The sequence below is a fragment of the Gymnoscopelus braueri genome (assembly GCF_963280865.1).
Source record: "Gymnoscopelus braueri genome assembly, chromosome: 2".
Taxonomy (NCBI): Eukaryota; Metazoa; Chordata; class Actinopteri; order Myctophiformes; family Myctophidae; genus Gymnoscopelus; species Gymnoscopelus braueri.
The window spans coordinates 38,037,266-38,058,395 of NC_137604.1; the positions used below are offsets into that span (position 1 = coordinate 38,037,266).

Sequence of the window (21,130 nt, forward strand, 5' to 3'; positions counted from 1 at the left end):
TTCTCTGAACCAGCTGGGAGGGGTTACGTGAATGACAAAACGACAGTTACCATTGAGATGCCCTCAAGGACCGCAGTTACCAGCCACTTGCATCACTGCTACTCAGAGGCAGAAGTTTGTGATTGTACTCAACTGCTGGGTGCTCCTGTATGAAGGTTAAATAGCTTACTTCTGAATAACAACATAACGATATAACATAAGTATAAAATTAAGGGGCAAATCAAAGAGATACCCGCGGGCTGAATTAGTGTAGCATCCCAGGCTGTTTGTGGAAGATGACAGGGATCCCCAGCATGCCTTGGGGTGCATCTGTGTGCATTATTCTCTTATGTTAATTATTTTATCATGTTCAATAACATGATAAATGTTATTGTGTTATTAATTGTAAAGGGAAATGTGTTTGGGGAATTAATGTGTTATATATATTTTTGTGTCATTCCTTTATCCATTTGTTTTGTACCATGAACGATAGGGGTGATTAGAGGAAGAAGCCTCCTGACTTTAGTTGGTGGTGTTTGGTGTGCCTGCGTTATGAATAAAAGAGTATTCCTCTGTTCAAGAAGTTATTATGTCTACTCCTTCCAATCTGAAAGCCACCGGTCATCACACTGAGGTCAAAAGTGGGATGATCGAGCTGGATGAGCTTGAGAAACTCCTACAGCACCTAGAAAGGCAGTGCCAAAGGGAAGCCATGAAAGAATGCTTGCCGCCGGGTAGAGATACTGGTTTACACCACTGAAAACTTGCTGCCAAACCTCTCCTGCTGGCTAGAGGGCGCCAGTGCATCTTGAGATTGCTGGCAAGAAGGGCCAGCAGAGGACGATAATGCCACGTTCACCCACACAATGCCAATCCTGTTTTTGTTCTTGTAATCCTCCAGCCAAGCCCCACCAGCGCTATGTTACTAAAAGAGTGTCCGTCTGTCTCCACAACGATGCAGATTCAGACTTTAACAGGAAAAGCAAGCCCAGGTGCAAGGTCCTTGGCTGCTTCCGATAACGGTGGACAATAAAAGATGGTGCCATGAGTTCTGTCTGGCTGACATTCAGGATGAGTGCTTCATCAGATTGGATCTACTAGAATAATGAGGAGCTGTCATGAATATTCCGAGGGCCTGCCTCCCAATGGGTTCAGTGGCAACAGTCCTTCAGCATCGCCATGGCAAAAGAGCCAATAATATCAGCATTCCACATCGGGCGCAACCTGTGTGTGCATTCACGTCAACAGCCTGGCCGGCCATGATACACCACCCAGCCAGGTGTCCAGAGTCCTACATGGGTCACCACCAGTAATCCAATCAGTTGGGTTCAACATCACAGACAACTAGCCATGCAGCCGCCAGTACTGCCTCTGATGATAGCAGTTCACCAGAGGCGAAAACACGATAACAGAGAACTTCAGGACCACCAAGACCCTGCGATGACTTTGGGCCAAGTTCTACTGGTCATACTGCAGGAGTGACTACTGCACCAACCAGAAAGGCATCCCACTGCACCCCAAGAAACAGTGCCAGAAACAGGCCTGGGACTACCACTGTATGGGAGAGGACTTTGCCTTGGAAGCATGGTTGTGGGTATTTGACCCATCTGAGAAGAAGAGAAGAACTGGGTGTAGAATCTAGATGGAGATTGGAGAGACTCTCTACATCAGGTGACGCTGGGGCATCAAAGCCTCCGAGCCCAGGGAAAACAAGGGAGGAATTCGCCTCAATCGACTTTGTGTTGGGTGAGTGGGATACTGACGATAGTGTGAAACCCCTCAGGTGGGAGCGCTGTATCATCCCAGGCTTTTAGTGGCTGAGGAAGGGGATTCCTAGCATGCTTTTGGGTGCACCTGTGAGCATTGTTGTTATCTCTGCCAGGCTGAAACGGCCAGTTGGCAGAAATTAAATGTTTTTGCCCCTGTCTGTGTGTCTACTAATCTTGGGCACTGCTCAACCGATTGGCATGAAACTTTGCACACAAAGAAGAAACTCTACCCCTAATTTGTTTTATTGGCCTCATGGTGGTGCTATAACAGGCCGCTTCATGTTTCGGCCTATAAGTCTTGAACTGTAGGTCATAAAAAAATGTTCCCCATGGATTCGTTTGGATAAACTCCCCCCATATAGCCCATGCCCATTTTGCCAGTCAAGATTTTCCACTATTTTACATTTTTCTTCAAAACACTGTTCTCCAGAGATTGTCCAAAACTCACACAACTTGGTACACATTCTCTCTGGCATCATGCATTCACATGGATCAGTCAGATTTTTTATATTCCGATTGATTATGATTAGCTTCCAAGTTTTGCAGAAAGTAAGACACAGAAATTAAAATAAAATAATTAAAAACATCAAGCATTCAGAAAAACACAATAATAAAAACAAAACCAAAAAATTAACAGCTGCCATCAATTCACATGTAATCATGATGCTAGTAATCAGGTTATGGTAACAATACAAAGTGTCATTTGAGCCTATAAAAGACCACAGTCGCTGTAACTCCACACACTGAGCAGTTAATAAGCTAAGTGTAGACTTGATGTTCATTAGGGCCCATGACACTCTGACTGAGCCCATAGTCTCACTCTCTTCATTTATTGAACGCTTCCGAGGAACAACAATGCTAGCATAATGTGCACTGAAGTCTAATTTGTCTCTGTTGCTTTGTTACTTCTCCCCAGGTTGAGGAACAATGTCTGCCTACTTTATGACATTTCTGCTTCATTATGAAAACTAGATAATGGTGCCATGCGCTCCATAGAGTGCTGCAGATCTCTGCCTGCCAGGCTGTGCCAGCTATTGCTTTTAAAACATGTTTATGAATTAGCTCTGTGGTCTTACTTGATTCAGGGCTTGAACTTGTATTTCTGGTTAACCAGGGGCAGCACATAGCAGGACAATCTCTTTCGGACTTGTGGCATGTGCGCTGTAGTTCACTTTCACTTGTCGCTTTTGTTGAGGTCGCTTCTCGTGAGTCTCTGTGCCTTCTGAAGGCGGGTCCGTCCTGTCTGTGTGGCGCTTCTGTCTCTCTGCCTATTTGCCAATTAGCCAATCAGAGCACTCCTGTTGTTCCCAGTTTGCTTGCAAGTCATTAAAAAAGGACTGATTGTCATTTTGGATTTATACATTTTACAGTATATGACTATTTGATGAAGCATTATTGTCATCTGTCAACAACTTTTTTTTAAAGTAGGCTACAAAAAAAGTAGCCTAGGCTAGTAACTGGAAAATATTGAACAAACTAGCCTACTTTATTTCCAATTAGATCTGGTCCATAGCTCAATCTCCAGTGTGAGTATGACATCGTGACAGCTGGGAAAAGAAAGGATAACTTGATTAACCTCTAGGAGTGAAAGTGCAGAGAACTTTGGTGTGTTCTTCCTGGTAGCTGCCTTTGGAGCATGTGACCTGTTTCAAAATGCATATGTGACACAGTTAGATATTATACCTGACAACTTAAGACTTCAGAAGCAAAGACAAAGGAGGGCTAGGTAGCCTACAATGTGTAGCTCTTTGGAGACAGACCATTTATAACCTATGGGAGAAAAAATCATTATAATAAAAAATAAGTATATTGTAACACTCTCTAAGTTCTTAAATAAATAATGCATTACATGATGTAACAACACCCACTATGCAACATTTGCACTTTTTTGTGTCAATACTTGCTTACAGGGGTGTAAGCAGGCCTACAGTCCATTTTAATCAATACTTCAAAAAGCGCCACCCTGGTTCATACTGTAGGCTATGTGCACTAAGTGGCAGCGGTGGCCTAGTGGTTAGAGGGGCGGCCTTGATACCGGAAGGTCCCTAGTTCGATTCCCCAATTCATCACATCAATCATGAATCACCGCTGAATAGCCCTTGAGCAAGGCTTCCATGCAGGGTCTGGCTGTAAATAAGTTTCGCACTTAGTCCAACACCCTGGGTAAACAACAAACTTTTCTTTGCACAGTTAAAACACTGGAATAACTGGCTTTGTAAAATAAAGCATTACTGTGTGTGTACAGTATTTCACGAAACCACTCTCCTCTACCTTTGTTTTTCATACAACGTTATAGGAACAAACGAAAGCTCCACTCACGTTCACACACACACACGCACGCACGCACGCACGCACGCACGCACGCACGCACGCACGCACGCACGCACGCACGCACGCACGCACGCACGCACACGCACGCACACGCACACGCACACGCACACGCACACGCACACATATGCACCAACAATCTGCCTGCCCTATGAATAGTGCCCCTGTGTTGTGCAGGATAATTGATTTTTTACCACAAAGCAGCATGATGCCACACTGCCACAGATATTGTACGATGATAGGAGTCATATGACACCATGCCATTTGGCCTGCATGAGAGCTGCCTGAGTTTGCCTGGTTAAAGCTGGGAGCACGTGCCTGACGGCCACCGCTAAGGCTCATTGGGTCATGTATGGGTGCCATGCTACTGTACGCAGGAATACAGTAGGAAAGAGCAGCAGGGAAGAGAAGATGCATGGGTGGCGGGGGGTGGGGGGGGGGCATTAGACATGAGGAATGATAGTACACCCACTCAACAGAGACCTATGCTCTCTCTCTCTTTGAGGGAGCCGGTGGTGAAGCTACTGAGAGGAGGACAGGTGGTGTGAGATATGAGGGAGTATAGTTGCTGCAGAGGCTGTCCTGTTTGAATGACAGTTGAGACTACATTTTGAGAGTAAGAGGCACGAGGAATGATTGCACTAACCACTTTCAACCTGGCATCCCTATTTTGGGCATGTCATTATATTCAAAAATATTTTAAAATTGCAGACCTGCAATGATTGTTATTTTCGCATGAAACTATCATACGATGAAATATAAAACAGGCTCTCTCAGTGTCAGCGTTCACAAATTGACTTGTTGAAGCTACAGATAACTGAGATGGGGTGGGGTGTTCTTCTTTTCAGTAGCGCTCTACCTGTTACAGAAGAGCTAGGAGGACCCAAGACTATAGAGATGTAGCACACTGCTGTCTCCTTACCGTTAGAACTGACATTCTACTGAGTCAGAGTAGTTATTAAATATAATATATGTTTCCCAGCTGATACAGTATACTGATTTATACAGTGCACCTTACAATGAACAACAATCTATTCTGTGGATATCTGAAGACACAAAGCCTCTGACAATTTCATAATGGGACAATGACCACTGTCCTTTACAACGTACCAAAGAAACTTTCAAGAATAGTAGTTGCTGGAATGATAGCTAATTTTACTGACTTTGTGAGTACAGACATTGTAGATCAGCCCAATACTGCCCAACCAGTGAAACTGAAAGTGATACTGTAAATGACTTCAGAGTTTATCTCCTGTCCCAGTGAAGTATTGTTCACTTGGACAGTTGCACACTGCAGCTGGTATAGGAGCTGTTCTTGAACAGAAGGCACTGCAGAGAGTGGTACGGACAGCCCAGCGCATTGTTGGAGGAGAGCTTCCCTCCTTCGGAAGGAGGAGTCCTTCCAGGGAATATACGAGACGCGGTGCGTGGCCAAGACTGAACGGATTGTTGGGGATGTCCACCACTCAGCCACAGCCTGTTCAGGCCAGTGTGGCGGCCACAGCTAGACAAGCGTCATCCTATATAGTCTTTAAAAGACTGTGAAATACTTTTTACTTGGCCACCACCATCAGGCTGATGAAAAAGTACTGAGTTGATATTGCCCAGACTACATGGCCACATGGCTACTGTAAACAGACCTATGACAGACTGACTTATGCTAAAGCTAAACTATACTGTTATGCTGCTTTGCAATTGAAGCCATGTATGCTTGCTATCTATTCTGACTGTTATGCACTTTCATGTAGTCTAGATTTTATCATAGATTCTTTATAGACATGTAGTTTTGTTTTTGAACACTGATCACATTGCAGTTTTAATGTTTATCTCTTGCTTCTTTTATCTTCTTAAGACTGTAGCTGTTGTGTGAGGTTTAGCGCATAATTAATTACACGTGCCTTTTACTTTGTGATTGGTATTGTTGACTGTAAAGTTGAACCTTGTTCATTCAGCAGGATAGTATAAAATTTACTAGAATGTGTCTCTATATGTTTATCCATATGACACTTTATAACCAATACTATGTGTTTAAATTTTTTTTACACAGGAGCCGAGATACAGGATTTTAAAGTAATAAGTTAACCAAGGAGTGAATGGAGCTAGAAATCTTTGGATCGTGATATCTCTGGTTCTGTGTGGATAAATTGAAAAAAAAAAGACCAAAAAAAAAAAAAACCTTTTTCATCAACGGTTATACTCGTGATTGGCAGGTAAATGGCAGAAAGCATGGAAAGATGTTGATATATTCAACCACTGTAAGTATTACTCCCTGCGCTGGACTGAAAAGCAACAACTACTGTATGCACAAAGCTCTCTTAAGATGAATGACTTTGAAAGCCATTTTGTTGAAAGTCGTTTTTAGCTATAAAAAACGATGTTCATTTCCGTGTCAAATCACTCAATAAGGTACTACGGTCTATGAGTGCATTCCTCTCAAGAAGCCCATGCATGCCTCAGAGAAGAGGGGGTGGTCTCCAGTGCCTTTCCATGAAATCACAGTGATGTTGCACTGATGTCCGGCAGTCATGTGCAGAGTAGAGGGCCACTGTGACTAAAGTGCCACTGAGAGGGGATGCGTGGAAGTATCATTTGACTTCCAATACATAAAGCTAAAGCCTTGAAGTCTGGACTCAAAACATTAGTTATGAATAATTATATTTCCTATTCAACACATGAAGCTCATTTTTATCCAAAGTGACTCAAATTGAAGGCAACATCTAAAATAATCTTACGTTCTAAGGTCAACAACATCACAGGTGATGACAAGTAATAGTAATTATAACAAGTAAGGTCAGAGCCAAAAGGGTCCAAACAATACTGTGATCCATGAATCATTTGTATAGCCATTTTTCTAATGAATACTACAGTTATGTGGTTTTACAGCACAACACAGACAATGGTATGACTACACTTAAAAAGCACATCCATTCTCTAGGCACTTAGAGCACTGGAAGGGGCCCCATGGGTTCATAGGGACAAAAAAAAAAAAGGTTACCGAGCAACTAACATCATTAGTTGCTCGGTAACTTGAGAGACCCAAGTGAAGACAAGTTTGAATTATATTTTTTCACAATGCTGTGTGAATGGGGCACCTATGTTAATACCACAGATGCTATAGGCCTGGTGTGAAAGCCTGGTGTGAAGTATTTAAGTCTTATCATCAACTAGTTACACTACAGTTCATGTTGTCGTCAGTGAACACACACACACACGCACGCACGCACGCACGCACGCGCGCGCGCACACACACACACACACACACACACACACACACACACACACACACACACACACACACACACACACACACACACACACACACACACACACACACACACACACACACACACCTAGCCATCATGTGACAGCGGCTGTCTGCCAGGCAGCCTCATGGCCTGGGGGGCGGAGGAGCAATTTGGGTAGAATCTATATCCCATTGCCCAGAGGAATGCTCAGTCAGTCTCACTATGATAGGCTTGTTATACACACCATTCTAAAATCACAGGGAGGGTTAGCTACTCATGGAGAATCACTCATGGTGTAATTCAAAACGCACACAACATAATTAATGTGCTTTACTATGTTATGTCAATTATGTTGTGTGCGTTATGGATTACACCATGAGTGACCGACCTCCCTGTGATGACTGATTTGTTCTGGGTAGGTGTGGTTATAAGCTATTGTCATGGATCTTCCTTCACAGGAGAATTCTATTGGTCAATATAGGCCTAATATGTTTTGTATGTGGAAAAGCATAGCTACATATTGTACTCATACATAATGTAATGAGAGCAATTATGTGATACCTAGAGTTAACCGTTTTGGTAGCCTATTTGTCTGTGAAATTACCTTCCTCTGTTGAGTAAACAATCTCAACCTAAACAGGCTTTTAAAAATCATGTGAATTTTTATGGGAAAAGTTAGTCTATGGATGAAATCAGCTAGAATAGTTTTTAATTTAACCAGTTAGGTGTTTATTTTAGTTTTAAATGTAATTTCCTTCATTTTGTTCTAATTATATGATCTTCTAGTTTTAGTTTTTACTTGTAGAATCAATTATTTCCTTTCCACCTTAAGTTTTGTATCATGATTGGAAATTCAAATTAGTATTTTATAATATAACGTCGTGTTATCCTCGGTATGACTTTATTGTAGATTATGAAGGCCTACTTTGCCGATTTTTACCCAAATTAAAATAATCAAATCAATGATCAATGAATCTTCGTTGTCTAAACTCACATCCCATAGCCTGTAACATCATATGAGCGAAACTAACGGTCGCTTAACAACGAACTAACCACTAAACTAGTCACAGCGCTAGCCATGGTTCACATGAAGCTTGTCTGTCACCAGCGTCAGGATGAAACTTCAACCTGGTTTTGGCCAAATTTCAAATACAAAGTGCTACGGCCATGGATGTAACAAGTTGAGACGCTTGAGTTTAAGTACCCGTATTTTCTATATTGTTCAATGAAAAGCATTTTAATCCGATCGGCAGCCATTTTCTCATAGAGTTATAGTGTATCAGCGTGCAATACACCTCCCAGCCAATAGGGTCGCGTAGTTGAAAGCACATGGAGGAAATTCAGAGAAAATGGCCACCAATCTGATAAAAATGCTTTTTATTGAACAATACGGAAAATATGGGTACTTAGACCCAAGCGTTTTATTTTTTTTAATCCATGGCCGTGGGGTCAGTAGCCTACTTTATATTTGAAATTTTAACGTTTTGTAAATGTACGTGTTGTAATTGGAGAAAGTGCCCAAACCAGGTTAGAGTTCCTGTCATGATATGACAGTCATGTTTCAGGGCTATCGCAGCGCCACCTACCCGCTATGGGATCTATATGAAGGGCTTGCTCTTGCTTCTATGATTGGGCCTCGAAAGTTTGATCAACTACGCCCATCAACATTACACGCCTTTTCCTTCAAGACAACTCTAATGGACATGGATGGAGAGATGCCGGTTGGAGACCTATAGAAAGTTCTGCATAGCGGATGATCGGTTTACTTTTTTACAAGGGAGTTCGTATTCATTCATGACTTAAATGGCGGAGGAAGTATTAATACCAATCGATGAGAGATTTGGCGGGGTGAGTGTTTTGAGCTTTATTTTAGCTTTTTTAATTTCTTTAATCTAAACTGATAATTTCACAATTGTGTCATTATTAATAGATGTAGGCTACTGTGCCTGTCATAGTCTCTTTGATAAGTAGCCTAGACATTTTAAAATAGGGTAGGCTATTATTTCAAAGCAAAAGGTGTGATTCTGATGTTTTGAATTATTTTATGTTTTATAAAAAGATTTAAGAAATGTTTGTTCCAAACTGATGAAACTATGTCACTAGGAATTCCTAGTGGGTTATGGTAATTATTTTCATGTATGGTGACTCTGTACTATATAGGCTAGACAAGTGATGTTTATTTCCCCCCACCTTGCCTACCTTGAATTTACATGACTTGTCTTTAATAGTCAAACAAGAAACAACAAACACAGATCGATATCTATAGGCATATATATATCTAGGCTGTTTATCATAGCCTACTTGTATATGGGATAAGAAGTACTCAAACGTTTGACAAATCCATTAGATAATAACTATTCAGGGAATCTAATTGTTCTCACATGACATATCAAGACTTTAGACTTTCCCTTTTTTAAGAAGTTGCAAGCCAAAATCACCCCATAATTCCGTATGGACATTTGCCATAGACAGATAGAACTAGAAAAGTGCGCTCCTCTAAGCAGATCCCCACCAGGCCAGGTTGCCTATCCAAGGGCTGTGTCAGCCATATGGGTGTATGTATAGTGCTATCGCTTGGCTCTGTGTTGTTCAGAGGCTCCTAAATGTGTGATTCAGATTTGGAGCAGATGGGGCGCTTCAGTCATGATAGCTGGCATTTTGTGAAAAATGTTTTGATTGTATGGCATATGGTTCAAGAGTTATCGCAAAACGTGAAGTGGCCTGTTATAGCGCCACCATGAGGCCGATTTTAAAAAAAAAAGTGTGGTGGTGGTTCTTCCTTGGCCTACTATGAGTGTGTGTGCAAAGTTTCACACCAATCGAATACTGTTCACGATTTATGGCCTCTCCCTCCCACAAACTTTGAAAGCCAATCGTAGCCAATCGGAATGGAATCGGAAAAATCTTATTGATCACATGACTTAGTCCAAGGGCCAATACTGATGTTTTCACAAATTGGTACCATCTAAGACTTCTGCCTTCCTACATGTCTGTAGTTTATATTTTAGTATGATGACCCTGCCTATCTTCTAGTTTAATGGCAATTATCACTATGTAAACGAACTATGTACGAAACCCTGATTTCTGTATATCATTTATTTTATGCTATATGACTTACACATGTCTATGCATTTCAAACCATTTTCAAGTCTGGTCATTTGCATGTCCTTACATGAGCAAAATATCAGGTCCAGTTCTGGACCTGATATTATGGCCTCTTGTACAAGATTACCTCACATCCACCCAGTGGCCAGATCCCCATCATGAATCTCCCGTCCACGATCCACTGGATCTGGTACACTGGGATTGCACTCCAAACACCGCCACAAAATAGCAGCCTCAGCCTGACATTTGCTCTTAAGGCATGCATAAAGAGACAATCTTCACGCCTTGCAAAATCATCTGGTAGTATCTTGATGACTTGAGGTGTGTTTGTGGAAGGCAGGTAGGCCTACATCGACGTAACCAGTATTGTCGGTGTTGAGCCTTTTTCTTCACATGAGTCCCACTTGAGCTCCTCCTTGATGTGTACTACGAGGAACTTGAACTCGCTGACCCTTTTCACTGCCAGGACCTTCGATGAAGATTGGCGCCATTGCTTAAAATTAAGCAATCTAATTGGTTAGATGGCACTATGGAAGGTAGAAATGCTTCTTGTGCAGGTGGAAAACATATGCAAATAAAAAACCAACCGGTATATAAAATCACACTGGATCTTGTGCATGGTTAAAGTGAGGAGGAGGAGGCGGCGCGAGGCGGGGCTTTGATGCGAGGCGGACCTGGCTTTTGTTGTTCCCCCCCACATAGCAACCAGGAAGCTACGCTAGGGGAACGCTGAACACTCGCTCACAACCTTTAAGCTGTGTACATGTGCATCGCCACTATTAGAAGGTCGCGTTGTGACGCGTTGTGAGCTTGTAGATCAGCAATTTTCTGTTTTTGACATTGACTTGACGTTTTTCAAATGAAATTAAATTGATTTTGGTGGTCTAGGACTCTCCAAAATCGGGATTGGTGTCGGACCCCAAAATCTGGTATCGGTTCTCGGTTGGGTTCTACTCTGTAGTGTATTTTTTATTCCTGCAGCCTGGAACTGAGACTTATTGAGGGGGACAGAAAGGGTTATTTTGAACTATGGGGCGGGTGGACTTGTCTCAACTGTTTCCCCAATTAGTGATGCCTATGGTTGTGCTTCTGGAATTTAGGATAGCAGCCAAGGGGTCAGCTGCAGGTTATTCTCAACAAATCCACTGCTGCAATACACAACCTCTTGCTTAGTTAGATGTTGTGTGACACATGTGACACTGGCTTTAAACGTTCAGGGTGTCAGATTGTTCTTGCCTTATTACCACACAAAGTTACAGTACCTCAGAGAGGCACTGTCCAATACCTAAGAGAAAGATTAAACAATAAAATCCTCAGTGTTCATTTAAAAAGTTTACGTTTGTACATTATGAGAGTTACTGTACACATGGAGCTAATGCTCTCCCCCGATAGTAAACTAGGTTGGCTGGCATGCTGGTCTTAGTCTGATGTGGTGCCAGCAGCTTGGTCTACTTCAAGTGTTCTGACTGGGTCATACTGTTCTTGGCATAAGCCAGCATGGCACAGCACAGTATAGCACAGTCCAAAATTCACAGACTCCTATGCAACCTATACTGTAGGCCTAATTTATGCTGCTGATAAATGCTATTACATGACATTACTGAGCTAATTGCTTAACTGTACTAATCTGGCTGCGGTCTAGAAGGCTGTTTCTCAACTAGTGGTCCAATGCATAATTACAGGTAGTCAATGAGAAAAATCTCCTATATTAAAATTGGCTAATGGGAGGCCGGGCGGACGCGGGCGGACCACGGCCACGTCACTCTGACTGGGACATAACCATCAACAAACCCGATACGCCCATATATAGGCATGTCACTATGACTCAGACATAACCATAAACAAACCCGATACGCCCATATATAGGCATATATGGAGATCTGGTTGTGAGCCACAGATCCGACCACTATGCCCATATATATGGGCAGGCCAAATTATATATTGTACCGTTGTTAAATGTTATGTTTAAATAATATTTCATAAGTCCATCAAATGTAAAAAGAAATTGAACAATATGTGTGGGGGAAAAACAACTTGAAATGAAATGATGGGCTTTATACTTCGTTGAACCGGTGTCATGCACCAAAAATAGCAGATTTACAAGTTCACAACGCGTCTGGCTTTAAGATCATTAATGTTAAATATTAATAAATTATGTTGTCGGGGAGGTGAGGTGGGGTGGTCCTTAAGGATTGTTCGAAATATTCTAGTGGTCCACAGATTAAAAAACAATTGAGCCATTGGAAGCGTGGTTTAATCTACACTTTGTTTGCATGACAGTACTTTTTATCTACAGGACAGAGATCTTGAACTTGACATAAACAATCCTAAAAATAAACAGCATAATAGTAACAGTGAGTTTTTTTGTTTGTTGTGAAAATGCAGTTCATGTACTGTAAGCTGTTTTCTGTTTACCTCAACAAGCTGCTTATGTTAGTTTAAGTTCATATAAACCTAAAGACCCCAAGCTGTATACTATAGAGGCCTCACCTATAAAATAAGTAATTAAGTAGCATTGGGAATCAACGGTTCCTAAGCCGTGTGGCCCATAGAGCCTACCCTCTGTTTCTGTAGCGTGAGGCTTGATGTACAAGTACTGTACACCCCCTGGACATGTACAGTATGTCGCAGGGACTTACCACCAATCCAAATCTTGATGCTGAGTGCCAAGCAGGGATCCCGGCCGAGGATTGAACCCAGACCTCCCAATCTCAGGGTGGACACTCTGACCACTGAAGGCCACTGAGCTGGTCAACTATGACATAACACACCATAACACACCATAACACACCATAATCAGTATTATGTTAAAGTTTAAAAACTCATCTAATGATCATGCATTTAGATTGTATAGGATGATTTGACCCAGAGCAGCTTACTATCATCAGTATTTACACTTTCAGCATGTGTGATCATAGTGGACTGGGAATGGAAGCTCACTCAGTCAGTAGACCACAGCACATACACATTTATGTTGATCTGTTGATACATAAAAAATTGGAAGGATCGCTAAGAAAATAATTGATAGTTGCAGGCCTACTGTGGTCTACTGAGGGAATGTAACCCCTAACCCTAATGTTAGAGCAATGCTGTACCCACTGAGCTTCTTCACAGGGAATTTCACACCTTCGCAATGCTTGTGTCATCCTCTACTTATTGCACTACACTTTAAATTGAATCTTTAACACTGCAAGTGTTTTCTTTACACTGAGGTAGGCAGTACCACAGGATACACTTCAACAGTGTTTGGACTGTAGTCTTCTGCAAGAAATGTTTGTGTTACTTAAATCATTTGTTTTGTTCTTGACCACAAATGTTAAAGGTAGGGTAAGTGATATTTTTGGGTTAAAACAAAAAGTATTTTTTTTAAAGGTTAAAGCACTATATTCTGATAGTAATCATTGCTATAGAGTGTTTGTTCAGTAACAGGAGTCTCCCCGTCTCTCCAGCTCTTTAATAAACAGAAAATACATTTTCTGGTAGGTGTCAAAATCTCAGCCAATCAGGAGAAAGTACCCATTTTAAGCTTCATTTTTATAGTGTTCCAGTTCTAATTTTGCCTGCTCATTTCTTAGTGTCATCACTTCCAATTTCACTTGTTTAATCAATATCCTGATTGAGTTCTCTATCCTGATTGGATAAAATTGGAAATGAAACTGAAACTGAAACGAAAATGCATTTTCTGTTTTATAAAGAGCTGGAGAGACATGGAGACTCCTTATATGGACAGGACACTCTATAGTAACGAGCACTATCAGAACATAGACCCATTTTGCAATTATTTGAATAATTGCAAATCACTTACCCTACCTTTAAAGTGGCACTATATAACTTTTTTTTAATGGATAAAATGTAATTTAGTCCAATCTGTAATGGTAAAGTATGTTAATACAATTTAACTGTACAATTGAGGTGGTTGTATTTTGTCTCCCTGCTCTTCTATTGAGACATTTAGATTGTGTCAAAGGTGTCATGTCTCACCTAGACACAGGATCTGACACAAATTTTGACCTGAAGGTCAATATTCTATGTATCCCCAGAGCAAGCAGGCAGGCTCTATTAACTCAATGGTAAAAATGTCAGCACCATTGTTCTCTCTGCGCTCTCTGTACCTTTGTTGTATATTGACAAGAGCTCATGCTTACTCTGCTTATTTGGATCTCGCTCTGGATAAGAGGGTCTGCTAAATGCCTAAATTGTAAATTGCAGCAAATTATTATTATACGGTCCATCTTTTGTACGTGTCTGTGCTCTGGTAAACCTTTTCCTATGTGGTTTTGTATTTTGCTGGTTTGTCATGCTTCGCTCTCCTTTCCCTCCTTCCTCAGCTCACCAGGTCACTGCTGGCAGTGGCTTTCCTATCGTCATTTGGCAGCTCCATGCTCTATGGCTACAATTTGGCTGTTGTCAATTCTCCTACAGAGGTATGTATTGTTATCACCATCATGCATATATCATCATCATCATCATCATCATCATCATCATCATCATCATCATCATCATCATTAGCCTGAGCTTTGAAATATTGTTAAAGGGATAGTTCACCCAATCAATTACACACCCCATGAAGCCTTGAATTCATGGAGATGTTTTTGTTTTTGTCGCATTCCTGAGCCAATACTTTGATGACCGGCGGAAAGATGCTAATGTCTCCGGTAGGAGACTCAAAGTGTCAACTTTGAGTCTCCTACCGGAGCCGCCGCCGGAGATCAAATTATTGGCTTAGGAATGCGACAAAAACAAAAGAATCTCTATTACCGTAATTCAAGTCTCCATGGAGTGTGTAATTGATAGAAAAAAAGTCATTTTGGGGTGATCTATCCCTTTAAGGCTTTGGGAATGCATCCCTAGTCAAAGGAATGTTTTAGAAACTCATATTTGGAAATAGGAATATGTTTTGCCAATCATTCCAAAGTATGTATCTAATCTGACTGAAAATGACCATTTTAATCCTTTGAATGTAGTTTGTTCTTTGGAAGGATTACGTGAAAACATTCACGTAATCGTGAATGAATTCTAATTAATAGAATTAACTGCAAGTTCCACATTTCAAAATTCCTAAGCATGAGCAACATCCATCCAAGAAAGACACATGTCATCTTCATTACATGAATAATTAAAAAACATAACATTCTTGTTGTCACATGCACATCCCTTTACAACTGCTGGGTTGTAAAGTCAGATCCTGCACACTTTCTCACATGGTTTGAATGTTTCAGGCCGCTGGGGCAGAAATATTGTCCTTTTTTATGCTTCAAATAAAATAGTATCATGTGAGAAAGAGCGCAGGTTCTCAACTTCAAAACATAAAAGTTGAGTTGTCTTTTGGGACAGCCAGTTAATGCACTGACCATAAGCTCACAAGTCCCAAGTTTGAATCTGACTCCCATCTCCCATCTCATAGCTGTCTGCATTCGAGTTCCCTCTACACTCTCTACACTCTACTATACAAGTAGTGTAAAAAACATCAAAACAATTTCAAAACAAAACATGAACGAAAGATACAAATATTAACTCAAAACTCAGTAAGTGTAGATTAATAGTAAAATGAAAGAGCTTAGTACAGTACAGTATACTGTATCTGCTGTATGCATTTATACAGGTAGATGTTGTATACTCCAATGTCTGTTGCTGCATAATATATGGGTATCAGTAATCAAGGGATGAGCTGCATGCCTCTCCTAAAAACCTAGCTGTCTTCCTTTCGTGAGCCTGATGAAGCACTAAACAAAACGTGAGTGTTCAGACATCTAAGTGTCGTTTAATTTAGTTCCTGCAAAAGCTGAATCTCTGACTTAAGACCCAAATGAAAATAGTGATGACCAGTGCACATGATGATCAAACGATGCTTTATTGTCTGCGCGGAGTCACACGGCCACTGTGTCAAATTTGAAGCCAGCTCTTTGTCATACCATATCATCCTCTCCTTGTACAGCGTCATGTGCTCCGCTGAGCCGATATGGTCCATTCTCCGTGGTGTGTGGTGTGCTATGACCCCCCTGAACTGTCAGCAATGCCTGTTTGGCCATGGACAGCCTCACATGTGAGCGTGTCAGTTGGCCAATGTGACGAGGATGGGATCGTAACTGCCTCACTTTGTGCTAACACTTGATGATTTCTCTTTGTGGGCCGTTGCGAACATGTCAGATCACTTTTTCTTGCAACTAAAGTAACGTGGACGCTGGGTAGTAAATTGGAATAATTAGATCTATGGTTTAACACTATAGAACGTTTATGCCCAATTTGCCCAATTGTGGTGAAGCTTTTTGCATGCAGGTCATAGAATCGTTAAGCAGAAAGGCTCTGTGTTTAAAAAAGGAAGTCTGAGCCTTGAACATTAATTGCACCGAGAGTTAGTTGCATATAGGGAAAGACAGAAGACGAGTAAGGCAAGGTTGAACAAAAGGAAAAGTAAGGAAAAGAGGAACAGCATGACCTACAGTACTGTAGAGACACAGCGGTCATAGATAATCTTGTCGAAACTTCATTTAGTTGGCTGCATGCCGTCTTCCTGGGACCTTCCCCTGGGAGAAAAAAGGTCAGGAGATTTAAATCAGTACTGAAGTCATGTGACGTTGTCTTGACCAAAAGGGCTGCACATAAGTGAACACTTTCAACAACTGGGAGCCTCTTATTCTTCTGCCCACTGTCACCTTAAGCCATGAGAATGTTATACACACATCTTACAAGCTTACCTCTGTCTCACGGAGGGAGAACACGCTCACGGATTCACACCCCATCTCTCATAATGTCCACATACCTCCATATTGACTCCTTTCACCTCACCAAGCTCACTTCCTCTCTACCGTGTTACATATTGTCGCTGGTGGGCAGAAACCTTGTATCTCCATGTTTCTCCACATCTTTTTATGTATTTCATAAGCTATTTCATATTCTGTTGTATGAAAGTGTCTCGAAAAATAGTAGATCTACAAGCTCACAGCGCTGTGAGTGTAACGAGAGATTGTAGATCTGTTTTCAACATTTTTGAACCTTTGTGGAAAAAGTTTCAGAAATTATCACCTATGATGAAATGGGTTGCCAGGTTGAAAGGGGTTAAGGTTGCCTGTGGGTTTTATACATCATGTAACCAATGGAAAGTCTTAACAAAAGCTTGTGACTAAATGATTAGTACATTGGATCCACTTTCAATTTCCTATAAAGTAACAGTTTTAGACGTACAAGGTTTCGGCCCCACAGCGACGATATCTTCTACTCCCATCATTCCCAGTCTGAGCTTTAATTAGAAGAATCCCAAACTAAATAAAGCATGACCTTCTGAATGATGAATTCACCAAAGGGTGCTTCAATGAGAACTTAACCATCTGAGGCATTTAATAATATAATAGGATATAATATGAACACATAATCATCTGTGTAGGGCAGCTGTGGCTCTTACTATTAAAGTTTTACACATGCCGACTGCATGTGTTCTTAGTGCAAGAATTGAGTCTGTGTAGCTTTCTGCCAAACGCTCAGCCTCAGTTTGGTAAATTGAGTTAGGTCTCTACTTGCATCTTGGATGACTGGAAACATTTAGTGGAATGTGTCATTGATGGCCTTTCATTACTTGGACTGGAACTGGCAGAACTTTACAGCGTCAGCTGACCCACTGAAGTATTCACAGGGTTAATGATATTAAAGGGGGATGAATGGCGCTGCACTGAAGCATATAGAAACAGGACCTGGAGTGTAATGCTGAGTAAAGAGACTACACAGTAAAATGTGTGACTGCTATGATCACCCTCAAACTACATGCTGGTTTTAAACCTTTGTCTATCCTAAAACTGTTCATGACTCACAATGGCTGTACTGTGGTTAAAAACCTGTGGTTGAGGCCTGTAGCGTGACGGTCTGGTACCCTAGGCTGCAGTGCGACTCCTGTTCCCGACGACCTTTGCTGCTTGTCACCCCCCCCATCTTTCTCCCCATTTCCTGTCAGCCAACATTCCCTATCCCTCTCTAATAAAAGGCATAAAAATCCCCCCCCAAAAAAACTGTGGTTGATCTGAATAACCACAATATTTGACAGGTGGCCAGAGGCCTTCTTCACTGGAGTAAACCAGGGTTAAGTTAACCCATTAAAACCGGGAACGCATCTGTGTTTTAACCATTATTTTATACTTTGGCTATTCAAACATAGCAGATATACAAGCTCATAGCTATGAGCTTGTAGATTTGCTATTTTTGAAAAATCGTGAAAATGGGTCCAAATCTTTGGATTTATAAATAAAAAAATAAAAAGAAAAAGAAAATCTTTGCTCCGTTCGGGGGGTCCCTGGAACATTTTGAGGTGGGGGGGGGGGTCCGCGGCCAAATACATATAATTTTGTGGGCCCTTGACATGGAAAAGTTGGAGCACCACTGATTATAGCAACATAATTTTTTTTCAAAAAACTGTTAGGATTTGTAGAATCCCCAGAAGCAAAGATTTGAGTTACAAATGTTCGCTTTAAAAAATATATATTCAAAGATTTGCACAAATATTCATGATTTTTTTTTTAAAATAGCAGATCTACAAGCTCATAGTGCGGCACTCTGTGCCGCACTATGAGCTTGTATATCTGCTAATTTTTGAATAGCCAAAGAAATCTAAAAATGACACAGATGTGTTCCCGGATTGAATGGGTTAAAACTAAGTGGCTTGCACAACAGTTGTTTTGGGATTAGTTTCTGATTCAGATTTCCTAGCCATATTTTGTGTATCAATCTGGACTTGCCAACTATTTCACTCACTCATATTTTGTTCTTCTCTGTACATTGGTTTCATTAACTTGATTTATTCATCTGTTAATTAATCCATTAATCCATTCGTTCCACTTGTTTGTTCATTCTTGAATGTGATTTGCACAGTACATCAAGGACTTCTACAATCAGACATGGATCAGTCGTCATGGTGAAAGTCTTGATGAGCAGACCCTCACTGTCATGTACTCCCTCACGGTGTCCATCTTTGCTATTGGAGGCACGTTTGGTGCCCTGATGGTGGGAACACTAGTGACCAAATATGGCAGGTAAGGGAATGTGGTTGGATGGATGCCTGGATATGTGTTTGTTTTTGTTTTATTACTTTACTTTGCCTTGTGGGGAGAGAAAGTGCTCACAACGATAGTAAAACCAGAAAAAAACAACAACAACAACAACAACATGGTCGTAACGAGAAAAAGGGTCATATTTATGTGAAACTTCACTCCACAATTCGATTCGATAACGATTCACCTGTTAACACATTCCACGCCAGAGTTTAATATCATAATGTACTCACCAGTGCCAGCGATTTATTGTTGTTTTTTTGTTTTTTTTCACCTCGCCACAGACCTCGCTAAATACCTTAAGATCACGCGTTCAACTGTTTGTAGACACACAGGGTAGCTGTGTGAGTTGCCCAGAGAATACATTTTCAATCGCCGATCGTCCATTTTGCAGTAGTCGCAGTTTCTATGAAACAAATGGCGGATTAGGGGAAGCTTCAGAGCGCCGGCGGATGGGAACGAAAATCTTCGATTGACATTTCCGTTTCCGTTTCCGGTGTGCTACAATGAAATATGTCACTGCGAGGGAGGCCTACAATGAAATGTGTCTCTGAAAAAAAAAAAAAAAAAGACCACTTCACGTAGAACTACGCGACTGGCACGCTGCGCAATTATTTAGGTTCGCGTAGAACTACGCGATTGGCACGCAATGTGTTAATGATTTGATTTGATTCTACGATGCATCTGGATGCATCTCAATTTTCTGTATTACTGCACATGACTGCTTTGTCATCGGTTAATACAAGCAGTCAGATAGATGAACTACTTTTAATTATGAACTACGTTTTTATTTAGAAAGTGCTTTATCGTGATGTGTGTATAATCACTCTCCTTCAAACATAAATGTCACTCACTGAATTGCAGATCTACAAGCACACAACACGTCACATCATGCACGATGCGTTGTGAGCTTGTAGATCAGTTAAGTGTTGGTATCTGTTGTGTGCTTATAGATCTGCTATAGCTGTGTGCTTGTAGATCTACTATAGCTTGTACATCGGTAAATTAACACTGGGGATTTTACGGTGTAGTAAAACTGAGAAATGTGCCCTGATGTCCGCTTTCAAAATACTGTGTGTGTGCGTGCGTGCGTGCGTGCGTGCGTCCGTGCGTGCGTGCGTGCGTGCGCACGTGCGTGCGCGCGTGCGTGCGTGCGCACGTGCATGCATGCTCATAGGGTGCTCACGTGTGAGTGTGTGTATGTGTGTGTGCATGCGAGATGTCCTTTTGTTGACACTAACTGTATAAAGTTGAGTGAGCAGTCATTACTGTATGTGTGTAGGAAAGGAGCCCTGGTGAATTCTGCAGGACTGGTGTTTATAGCAGGAGGCTTCATGGGTTTCAGCCGAGCCTGCGGTTCTCCTGAGATGGTCATCATTGGACGCTTCATCACAGGTGTACACTCAGGTATTCATGTTTTTCAATCCAGTATCCTCCATGTCTTAGCTTGCCAGTGTAATTTTATGTGCTCGTTGGTTTATTTATGAATTTTTCCTTGAATTAAGGCGAGGTGATTCAAAGTCCTCTTTTTACCTGACCAACAAAGCAAAGGACAAAATTACAATGAATCACACCTGGACGTGCAAAATATGCCTGCACAAACACCTCTTGTTCTATGTCTCCTTTCTTGAGATATGATCAATTATGTAATTTGTACCTTGAACTCGATTGC

At 41.3% G+C, this 21,130-nt stretch overlaps 1 protein-coding gene across 1 annotated transcript in view; it reads left to right on the forward strand.

The window, feature by feature from the left end:
• Nucleotides 1-568: 568 nt before the first annotated feature.
• LOC308095533 (solute carrier family 2, facilitated glucose transporter member 9-like) overlaps nucleotides 569-21,130 on the forward strand; it is a gene marked incomplete at both ends in the record, with an annotated part of 35,917 nt that continues 15,355 nt past the window's right edge. Inside the window, 6 exons of the mRNA XM_080442588.1 lie at nucleotides 569-713; nucleotides 881-971; nucleotides 1,456-1,573; nucleotides 14,755-14,850; nucleotides 19,280-19,440; nucleotides 20,741-20,865. Of these exons, the coding sequence (XP_080298714.1) occupies nucleotides 569-713; nucleotides 881-971; nucleotides 1,456-1,573; nucleotides 14,755-14,850; nucleotides 19,280-19,440; nucleotides 20,741-20,865 (736 nt within the window). The remainder of the gene's footprint in view (nucleotides 714-880; nucleotides 972-1,455; nucleotides 1,574-14,754; nucleotides 14,851-19,279; nucleotides 19,441-20,740; nucleotides 20,866-21,130) is intronic.